Below are 11,535 nucleotides of genomic sequence, written 5' to 3'. Positions count from 1 at the left end.
GAATTAGGGTTTTACATAGTTGTGATGTTGAACAGTAACTAAAATATGTCTGGTTCTGTTTGTTAGGCCTTCATTTCAAATGATAATGGATGAGTTTCAAAGACGTGCTAAAATTATACTTTCTGGTTGTTCTTGTGGGCTTGAGGTAAAACTACCTGTCAGAAATATGAGAAGTTATAGAGAGAGAGAGGGAGAGAGAGAGAGAGAGAGAGAGAGAGAGAGAGAGAGAGAGAGTACTATCTTTCCTTCAGATGATTTACACGTGATTATTGTACCGATAGTTCTGGCGTATGCCTCTTAAGATACAACTTGCTTTTGTTCAATGTTGATGGTACTCCGTTTGGAACTCTGTTTAACTTAAAGCGGTTAATATGATACGAGTGAGACTTCCAAAAAAAAAAATAACTTTTTTTCTTAATAAAAGTCGCTGTATTTTCATTAAAGATTTGTTCTTCTGCCCTGAAACACTGGATCCGCTAGAACATTTCTATCAAAGTCGATAACAGCATCACATTTCCAATACATAATTATGAGCGGCAGAAATCGCGGGTCAAGAAATCAATAGGACTGAGTTGTTGACTGGAAGTAAGATCTTCACTTGTTAATATTTTGTATGCACCAACGACATCTTTGGGCTTTAACCTGTTTGACATGAAATTAGATACACGTGACCGTAGACATCGGGGTGGTGCCGGCCAAAGGGACTCAAACGGTCAAGTTGGTAAACTTGTAAGAGAAATAATAAATAGGTAAGTGATGGCTCTGTAATATTACCGTCGAGAGGGATGCTCGGAGTATGGTGCGACTCATAGAGTGGTCGTAACTCGATCTCTACGGGTTAGTCTAACTTAGGATAAGAGCTTATCCAACCTATAGAATTACATACTTGCTTTAGTGAATGGTTGGCCCTTATGTGTAAAGGTAATGTACAATTGTCCTCTATGATGTGAACGGAAATCACGTGGATGAAGAAAGAATCAGGCGGTCGTTCGTGGATGGGATCATATGTATGAAAGAGAAAATATGATAGGTATGACAGAGAAAACGTATGCTCCAACGGATATATGGACGGAGAAAGAATCCTCGAGATTGTCTGATTTGTTGTTATCTTGAATGCGGATGACGTGGGATCATGTGAGAAGGTCATGGTGACCTCCATATGCGCATATCTGGTTGCCCGAAGATGAGTGAATCAGGCCCATTCGATATCTACTTTGTGGAGTTGGTTGATGTATAAGCCCATTCTCCGTGGATTTTTGGAGGAGCCCCCAAAAGCGGATTTTAGCCCATACAATAATCATCATATTCTTTAATCTATGCCCAGCTACTTTGATACGATTTACCATTCGATGACCCCAAAAGAACCATCTTAACGGGTGCGTGTTGGTTGAACTCTCATGTCTGCTTCATATATTCCCAATTATAATTATCATATTTTTTTTTTTGTTCTCCTATCCTTTTCAACAATTATATTAACTTATTAAAGAAAAAACTAAATCATCATCCACTTAATACATTTTTCATTAACAGAAGGAGAAGAAAACTTCGTATAGAGAGAAGATAGAAAACTCAATGGATGAAAGAATGTACAATATTTACCACATAAGTTGTTGATAGATGAACAAAAAGTGTAAACTATTTGAAAAGGTGGAAAATTTTTCCCCTTTCCGAAATTTGGGCCAAGTTTGAAATTTAATTTTTTTCATCCCAAAAATTTGATTAAATTTAAAATTTATTTTGATAGTTGAAAATTAAATTTGGAGCGAGAACCCCACATTAAGATTAGAAGCCTCTCGTAGAATTCGGAACCCAAAAAACTACCAAAGATTTATAGGCTCTATTGGGTCTCTAAGGTTTACAGAGTTTCAGCTCAACACCTAAGGGAAATTATCAATTTATTTTGTGAGATTGGGATCAAAATGAGTAAAACAGAACATGAACTACTTAACTTCAACATTAAAATGACATGAATTTCTTTAATCTATCTTTTCTTTAATACATCAGAACATTTTACACATGAAGAGCTATGCAGCAGTAAACTACAAAAGATCAAAATATTGAGGAATTTCAGAAGGATTGGCAGGTGAACCAAAGTGCAAGACCAAAATATTTTTCGAAAAAAAGCATCTTCCATTTAATTCTTGCACTACCATGATAACCACCCAAATCTTCTTGGTCTTTTCGGTGCGATCTTCTATAAACTCCGACACCAAAGTAGATGAGATGCCGCCTTATTTTGGCGGAAAAAATAGGAGCTTTAAAGTTTATACCATATATGTCATACCCACCTGCATCAGATTTGTGTGAGGAACACTAAGATTTGCAGTTCCTCTTCTGCAATTCTTTCTTAAAAATGCATAAAAGTAATTTATGACTAGTTTCTTGATAAACCAAGAATCCTTCCTTGCCCTAATATCTCCATGGCCGAGAAGATAAACAACGCCGGACTCTTTTGCCTTTCTTATAAATGAGAGTTCTCGTTCAAGACTTTGGTCAGCATCATTTGTTGATTGATCTTCAGAAAGAATAGGGCTTACCTCTGCTGAAGTGCTTGCTTCTAAAACGGGTTTATTACTGCAGTTGTATTCATCTAGGAGTGGGACTCCAAGAGAGTATACGCTTCCGTTGGGAGCTATGAGAAGTCTCGAACAGTTAACTTCGTCTTCAGTTTCAGTTTCTTCATCACCATCACTCTCTAATGATCTTTCTTGGGCTTCTCGACGAATAAACTTCTCAAGACTCTCAATTAGTAGCTGCTCGAATGTTTGATGATTCTCTTTTCGTACATCTTTGTAGCCATACCTGTTAACATTACAAAGAAGCATTACGTGGTGTAGAATATAAAGTCTAATAAGGTCACACATATTAAACTTCAGATATTAGCATGACCAGAAGGCCGTCACTAGGTACCAGTTCACATGGAGTTCATTTTTCATCTTTCTATTCCACATTTTTCAGTACTAAAAGATGAACATCCAGGGAGTGAAAGTTAGTGCTATTGGTTCCAATTCCAACCTGCAACTAGCTTTGGTATGTGGGAACCAGGACGAAATCGGAGTCAGAGTTTCAGATTAAACTTGTGAGTTCAGATTCTTCCTTATATTATCTGTTACATAGTAAATTTTTTCTTTTGAATATATAATGGACATCAGAACCAGAAAACCCACCAAACAACAAAACCATAAACCTTAATCATGGTATTGAGTATTGACTCCATCTATTTGAGCACCAGAGGCCGGAAGGGAACCATTTAATGGAGAAAGCGCAATGGCTCGACTATAGTATATGAAGGTCTTCACTATTATATTTGCTTATACTAAGTTAATCAAATAAGGGTAGTGATGGAAGCACATATTGAAAACCGGAAGACGAGTAGTACCTAGCAATGCAGCGGAAAATGTGATAGCTCTTTGAGCAAACCCGGCGAAAGAGAAACCTTTCACTTTGAGGCACCACAGGAACTGGAACATACTTTATACACACAAATATGATCATTGAGTGGATTGCTGGGAGAGTGGTTAGAAAATGTCCAAAAATCGCTGGTACTCCCTTCACTAGTTCATTGTAAAGCAAACCGATTCCAGGAGCTCTTATTGTTCCAAGATTGCAACCTAGTTGTCGCATTAGTTCTGTTGAAAGTTTCTGCTTTACTTCAGTTTCATACTTGAGCTTGCTACCATAATTCCAGATATACATGATCAAGAACACAACAACTGCAAAAACTAGTATGATCCAGCTTCCGTCTCCAACACTCAATAAAACAGAAGAAAATAAAGTCAATTCCACCCCCAAGAAGAAAACCAGAAAACTTAGGACAATGATGATGTTAATTTGCCATATTAGTAGCATGACAATGGTTGTTAATATTGTTGTCATCATCATCACTCCAACCTCCGCAATGCCTGAGAGTAAACATAGTTCATATCAGATAAGGAAAATAGCCAGTATCCTTCCTTGTTAAAGAGAACAAGAAAATTAATCAATTTCTACAGAAACAGAATGTTACTGACCCCAATTTGAAACATTACAAAAAACTGTTTATTTTGATAGTCAGATGCAAAACTGAATATCAAGTACAAAGACTACTGTATGTCAAAAAAAAAGAACACATGAAAGAAGAAACTCTCTTCTCCAAATATTGCTTTCTTTATCTCTTAGTGAATTCACTTGTATAAATTTTAGTGAACACAATCTTATTTGCCTAGAAAAACTTACTCAATACTAGTTTCTAACTGTTCCAACAGATATGCATCAGGCATCACTGAATGTCTACAACCTAGATTTACTTGACCCGTCAAATTCTGCCTCCCCCTTCCCCCCTCCCAAAATATATGATTGGTACTATAAACTAGCATGGAAGTAATATATATGGGAGATGTAAGTGTACTTCAATACAATAAAAATGCAAATATATAGAAAATGAAAATGTGCAATTCCTATTGAAAAACAGAAAACAATAACTGAAGGTTATTGTAAGTGTACTTCAATACAATAAAAATGCAAATATGTAGTAAATGAAAATGCCCCTTTTTACTCTTTGGTGCTTCCCCTATTCAGCAAACCACATGATAACGCAATGGGACGGCCTGTGCAAGAGGAAGAACAGGAAAGAAGTGTGGCAGCTGATCCCAGCTGCCATCATTTGGAATATTTGGAGTGACAGGAATACCAAGATCTTTAAGGAAAAGAACCTTAATACGTCTACTGACGTTGAAGATATTAAAGGAACCATCTACTCTTGGATTAGGAGAATAGATAAGTATAAAAGTGTATGCTTCCTAGAGGTAGTTGTCAACTGGGAGGCTTGGATGTCGTGAGACGTTGTACCAAGCTTCCCTCCACCCCTTTTTTTGTAAATAGTTTTTCTCCTTTAATATATTCATTCAAAGCTTCAAAAAAAAATAATAATTGACGGTTATTTGGAGTTACCATATGCATTTCCAATCTCGTTTATGTTTGCGAAGGTACAGACGAACACCAAACAGAATACCAGCAGAAACCAGTTTATGACTGGAATATATATCTGACCCATGAATTTCCGAGATGTGTGAATGATTTTAAGGCGAGGAAAGCAACCAAGTGCTGTTGACTGTTTTATGCATGAAAAGGTAGCAGTTGTCATTGTCCGGCTGGCTATGAGTGCTGCAATGTTTGCAACGAAGAAGACTGGCCAGAAAACACCACCTATACATAACAAGTACACACAATAAATAGCTTTCTATTTTTTTAACAACCTACGCCGTAAAGTATCACTTACTCTGCATTATAACCACTATGACCATAATTTATAAGTAAATTTTGTCGATTATACCAGGGCCAAATATAAAGAGTACAAAAAATTATCGCAAGAATTTGTAATGAATAAGAGAGGCACAAGAATCCTACTAGGAACAGAAGAAAAGAAAACATGCTCATAATTGCTTTCGTTTTCCATAAGGTATGCAGCTTGACCAAGATATCCCAACATAAGGCAAGGTAGAACCAGGAAGACAAATGTGAGCTGTATCGATCTCACTGAGAAGTAGCAAAGGTCTGCAAACATGGCTTCTGAACCTGAAATACACGACACCATTAGTAGTCTTAGCTGTGAACAAGATCCAGTAGTTCTTTAAGAACCAAATGTTAAGAACCAATTGTGTGACTTTGATGGAGCCATAAAAAATTATTAGTATTGTTGAAAAAAGATCAACTAGTCTGCACAAGATTAGAGTTGCTAAAGTTGATTAGTTACAAAATTAAAATGAGTGGATTCTGATAGTTTCGTACTGATTTCCGACTGAGCTAACAAAAATGAACAGCCAATGCCCAGTCTAGCCACCAAAAGAAAAGGATTGTGCGGAAATCTCACTTTTGCACATCTATAATCTATTCTATTTCTGTAATCATCTTCAAGTCCCTAATATATAATTGTATACATTTGTAGCTTAACCTGGCATTTGGTTCATGTTATACCAATACGAATAGCTTGCCGGAAACTTGGAAGAGAAACCAAAAGATACATGTGGAACATTTCCATTTTAAAAGCAGTATGCGCTGCTATTTCTAGAAAACTGTCAAGTGGGTGCTTGTTACGCAAAACGTGCAATTTTTTAAAACCTCTATATGAATGACTTCTTGGAATATGCATTTGGCTTGTGATATACCTTTATGAATGTAGTAATGGAAAAGAGACCAAACGATATATGTATTTCCATTTAAAAGCAAGGACAACTATTTCTAGTAAACCTTCAAGTAGGTAATTGATTCCGAAAACGCAGACTTTTTTAAACGCTCTACCTGTTGCACACAGAAGGCATCCTCCTAGGGACAACCAAGCTTGCGTTGAGTTCCTCTTGAAGAAGTAATAAATGTGTACAGGATTAAAGGCCTTGAGTACTGTACAACCATATGTTAGAAGGTTGTAGATTCCAACACCCCCAAGTGTACAGAACCATATAAATAAAGCAGGACCTAATGCAAGTCCAACTTTGCTTGTCCCGAACTTCTGTGTGCTAAACAAAATGATAAGAAACGCAACTGATATCATCACGACTTGATCTGCAAAAGAAAAGGTTAATGAAGGAAAGTCTCAGTTAGTACTGTTCCCATGTTTAATCTAATACTCCGAATAAGAACTGCAGTGGCACAAATAATGGTAAAAGAAAAACTAAAAGTCCATATGAACCATCAAATCACTTGGACCACAAATTTGCATCCTTGAAGCGGAGTTTGTAAAACAATGTATTTAGCCGCAATTTTTCTGTCATATCTTTCCTCTTTCTGTATGTTTATTTTCTTGCAGAACCAGAACTTCCAACGTTATGTCCTAGAACTGGATTGGAGTTGTATTCTTCCGTATTGACATAGTTATTTTAAATCATCAGTCTCCACACCTATAGAATGATGCCACACTGTAACTCCATGGTTTGGAAAGAGAGACATTTGTTACCCAAACTGTGCATCTAATTTAGTTTTTAAAACTTTCAGCTGAAATATATCTGAAGTTTGACAACAGATAAGATTTAGTGCATTCTACTTATAAGGTAGCTTTGGTTCGTAGACAATGCATATCCGAGATAAATCATAAATGAATATGAGTATAGAATTTCATCGAAAATCTAAAATAAATACGGAGAGTTGCAGAATACGATCTATGATGGGTCGTGGATGAATCTGGAATGTGAACATGTGAAACGAAGTCAATAACACATAACCTAGAACCAATATGGATGTTGTATACTGGAGCTACCCGAAGGAAAAAGAATAAGAGTGCATTAATACATAAACAATGATGATATTGATAAGTGTAAACTAAGTCAAAAACACGACTTTACCTTGCTGAACACCAGGTACTCCAACCTTTAGTCCACCCACAGCAGACATGACTACATTGAAGAAAACAAAAGAGATAAAAAGTGGAGTCCAATCTTCTGGGAAATTAAATTAATATTTACTTAGTTAAATACCTAATGAATTACATAACAAACACTGCGCTAATTCAGTGTTACCAATCTGAACATCCTTCTTGCATTTTTGTATCTCTTGCTTGGTTATCATTTCACAATTAGTTTATCATATCACTAGAAAAAACCAAAGCAAGGAAAACAGTATCTGAACCTGACATGGCCGGAGTAACAACTCCATCAGCTATGACCATCGAAGTACCAGCAAGCACCAACATAAGAAGAAGCTTCTTTAATGCAAGTGACGTTTCAAGGTGCTCCTTAATTTTCAGTGACCTCTCAAGTTCTGGGGATGGCACCTTAAGTCTGAAACTTGATATGCGGGTATCAGACGGAAGCTGGTTCGGGAGAAGGCTGACCTTAGCATGCCTGCAGATCAACGAGTATAACGCGAATGTCCCTCCTGCATTAGTTACAGAGCCAAAATGAATGACATTTAAATATCAGCTACATATAGGGATATTATAAATAACAAACATCAAATCTGTGAAATTACTTTCCTCAATAGCTCTTAACATACCTTCACCATCGTCATTAGCCCAAAGAACAACAAATACATATTTGATCAGTGGGATCAGGATTAAGACATATAGAACAAGTGACAAAGCTCCAAGAACATCTTCCTTATCATTAATAGGAGATCTGCTAAACATCACACTGAATGTATATAAAGGACTTGTACCCACATCACCATAAACAACCCCAAGTGTCTGAAAGGCAAGCATAATTTTCTTCCCCATAGTGAAGTCCTGCATCTATATCTAAACGATTCAGATATCAACAAATATTTTGAACTAGAATTCAGATATCAATTTTTTATTGAGGATTACATGCTAGACATTCTCGTGCTCAAGTTTTATAACTTTGTCACTACCTCTTGAGTCTTGACAAGTAATAATGGCACGTCAGACAGAACAGAAAATGAGTTACAGGTTCCATATTGATGTTTACTTATGCAATACTAAAATTGTACATAACATGGAGATTTGTGTTTTTATATGCCGGATACTCGCAGCTTCCACATGATAATGCGAGATATGGTATGCAAATCTTGCTTGTAGTTGCACATAACTGTGTTAAGACCAAAAAATGATGCCCAGGTTATTGTCATATTGTGATATGGTCAAACATGTTTGATCTAAAAATAAAAATCTTAAAGCAAATGAATTCCCTAAACCTAAGTACCTAACAATATATGTGTGTGTGTGCTCTCTAAAAAGTTGGGAGAGGAATCTCTCGGAATCAGCTATCCCATGATCTCGATACTCGTGACAGGGACGTCTACAAAATAGGGTTGAAACTATGTACACACACACACATATATATATGAGCAAAGCTACCATAGCAGTTGTTGTGCATCAAGCCTATGAATGGGATCAACCTTTCTTCTTTCTCTTTCTCAAGATCTCTCAGCACGAGATTGCTTCTGTCTACCCCCATTTCTGATCCAATCCATGAGTTACTTTTTTTTTTAAAATTTTGAATTAATATATTGAAAAATAAAATGGAATGTACAATGGGGTAGTTATATCTAAAGCAAAAAAGTGAAAAACTGTTACATCATTATCTCACCCCATTTGCAATAGTATGGGCTATCTGGAAAGAAAGGAACGCGAAATTTTTTAAGGATTAAAGCTCAAGCTACAGTCTTGAGGTGGAGGACATTCTTGCCTTACTATTTCATTGGAGCAGACATTTAAGTTAGGCTAAAAAAAAGTCTCTCTATGACTTTATATCTAAGTACTAATGTGGATCGGGCGATCCCTACTGCTTAACGTAGACTTTGTTCCGTTGTGGCCTTCTTCCTACTCACTGTGTCGACACATTGTACAGAACTATCAATTTGTACACCGAGTCACCGACACTAGTAAGGTAACATGTTACATAGTTAAACATGTTGAAAATTGAAATACTGAACATTTAAAAAATCATGCAGGGGAAAATCAACGTAAACCAAAAAATTTTCTGATTAACACTTTAATAATTAGCACAACACTAATGAGGATCTTCCACACAATAGCTTGCTCCATAGTTGTAAAAAGTAAACTACTGCTACATGTTAAACAATGAACATATTCAAGTTAATGAAGAACTCCTTCAGTTATTTTCTTATGACAATTAGCATCTCTCATCTGTTATACATGCATAATCATTTCATCAGAAACAGTTAGTCCTTTCATCTTGGAAGAGCTGCAAGAATACCCCTTCCAACTGAAAACGACACTCTTTAAATGAGAAATACCAAAATTGTTGGTATCGCTAGCATTTCTCTATTATTACTTGCAATCTTTTCATGCTGGTTCATGAAGATCTCGTTACCGTCACAGTTTGTTACTATAATTTTATACACTTGAATCTTTGTTCTTTTTTTGGTACCTAAACATCGGCAGGCACAAAGGGTGTGACTGAATTAGACCAGTTGGTGGCTTCTAATTTCCATTACCATTGCAGTTATGGCTAGGTATATCCTGCTTAGTTGTTGGAGTGAAAACCAAGCAAAGACATTGCACACCAGCTGAAACTGACTTTCATATCCTGGCCTGTCAAGTGATCCGAGGTGCGAAACTAATACCGGAGCAAGGAGAGAAAATGAGTATTTCCTGACATGGAAAATTAGTCACCTTCCTTATGTACTTCACATTGATTATGCTTAATTCTTCACAAGGCGAGTTTCACGTCCCTTCAATTCTTAATGTTTCCTTGTATAATTCTAAGTATAGCGAATAAATGTTTGATATGTCTAACTATTTTGTACTTGTTTACGCTTATTCAATTTGAATGGGACTTGATCATTCCTTGAGTTGCTCCATTTAATTTCGTATCGAATGAAAGATTAGCTAATTAAGGATATAAATTTGATCCAGCTTTCATGCATTCAAAAAGCATTAATAGAACTAAATTTATTAGCTCCCAATCAGTATCAAGTTTTGCCAATTTCAGCAAAATTGAGATAATGAGAAACTTCGAATCTGTAACTACATTATGAAGATCCCTAAATTCATATGGAATAATAAAAAGAAATCAAAGATTAGATTCAGAAGTTGGAAAACAATTACCTCATATTCATTTCTATTAGCACCAGGAATCTCAAGAGCTTCAACATCAAAAGAATCGATTCGAGGACCGGTTCTGATTAATCTCTGTTCAGCGTTTTCATCTGAGTCTGAGTCTAAACTCATCGTCGGAGGTAAATCTTCTTCATCTTCATCGATATCTGAATTATCATCGTTTTGAAAAACCCATCTAGATTCAGATGAATCCATAGCTACTAATCCACCATTCTCTCTCTCTAATAAACCTTCTTCAGCCATCGATATATACTTAATTCTACACAAAACTCACCTCATCAAAGAATATCAAACCCTAGAATCCAGATATCTTAGATTAATCGATCGAATCACAACAGTAACTTTCAGAAAATGAAAGGAAAACAATCGTAAGAATCAGAATCCATAGAAGATGACAAAAGTTTGGGAGTATAAAACTGAAACTAGGTTTGATTATTATCGAAGAACAGTTTTGGAAACCATCAAAATCTAGAGAGAGAAATAGAGAAGCGATCGGTACAAACCATGCAGCGTTAGAGAGAGAATTCCTAGTTTTGTTCTGGTTTTCTGAAAGGGAGATTATTAGTGATTGACCCCCACTTATTTATTGATATTACGACTACACCCCAAAATGATCTGGCCTTTAAACCCAATTGACTTATTCCCCTCTAAGGCTTCTGAAGTGAGAAGCGTGTGAATCGCGTGCTTCTTTTGGGACGAAACTACCCTTATCTCAATATAACTGTTATGCCAATCGGGGTTTAATGTGATCAATACGAGTAATCCAAGACAAGCAATAGGAATAGTAAAGAACAATCAAGAACAAAACACAGAGATTTACATGGTTCGGTTGGTGAGACCTACTCCACGGCGACAACGGCGCGATGATTTCCACTATGATAAGCAAACAAGTTTACACAAGAGATTCGTGTGATTGTGCTTCTGATATCTCCTTAGGGTTTAGTTTATATAACCACGAAACCCTAATCCAACCGCCTCACCGACTCTCTACAACCGACTCTCTCTACAACCGACATTATACACGA

At 36.4% G+C, this 11,535-nt stretch overlaps 1 protein-coding gene across 2 annotated transcripts; it reads right to left on the bottom strand.

Annotated features, from left to right (window-relative positions):
- Positions 1 to 1,971: 1,971 nt before the first annotated feature.
- Positions 1,972 to 11,189, bottom strand: LOC147530817 (potassium transporter 7-like). Of its 2 annotated transcripts, none has more exons than XM_086645420.1 (9): positions 10,499 to 11,189; positions 7,963 to 8,197; positions 7,597 to 7,845; positions 7,314 to 7,364; positions 6,277 to 6,537; positions 5,386 to 5,553; positions 4,930 to 5,184; positions 3,380 to 3,902; positions 1,972 to 2,802 (listed from the first exon to the last, which is right to left on the bottom strand). In XM_086645420.1, exons 1-9 carry the CDS (start codon positions 10,751 to 10,753, stop codon positions 2,265 to 2,267), a joined length of 2,535 nt encoding a protein of 844 aa, XP_086501546.1. In that variant the 5' UTR covers positions 10,754 to 11,189; the 3' UTR covers positions 1,972 to 2,264. The 2 variants fall into 2 exon arrangements, with proteins under 2 accessions (XP_086501546.1, XP_086501547.1); XM_086645421.1 differs by having other exon boundaries at positions 7,963 to 8,191; positions 10,499 to 11,117.
- Between the last annotated feature and the right edge of the window lie 346 nt (positions 11,190 to 11,535).

The sequence above is a fragment of the Eschscholzia californica genome, unplaced genomic scaffold, assembly GCF_041429995.1.
Source record: "Eschscholzia californica isolate CP2 unplaced genomic scaffold, dmEscCali1.0.p SCAF_6, whole genome shotgun sequence".
NCBI lineage: Eukaryota > Viridiplantae > Streptophyta > Magnoliopsida > Ranunculales > Papaveraceae > Eschscholzia > Eschscholzia californica.
Note: the sequence above shows the minus strand (reverse complement) of the source record. Positions and strands in the feature narration are given on the sequence as shown.

Excerpts from the sequence above, each read along its gene's own strand:
- LOC147530817 (XM_086645420.1), bottom strand. The coding sequence starts at position 10,753 with ATGGCTGAAGAAGGTTTATTAGAGAGAGAGAATGGTGGATTAGTAGCT. Across the intron at positions 7,846-7,962 it reads GGCTAATGACGATGGTGAAG|GAGGGACATTCGCGTTATAC; the intron begins GTATGTTAAGAG and ends TAACTAATGCAG. Across the intron at positions 5,554-6,276 it reads ATGCCTTCTGTGTGCAACAG|GTTCAGAAGCCATGTTTGCA; the intron begins GTAGAGCGTTTA and ends CGTGTATTTCAG.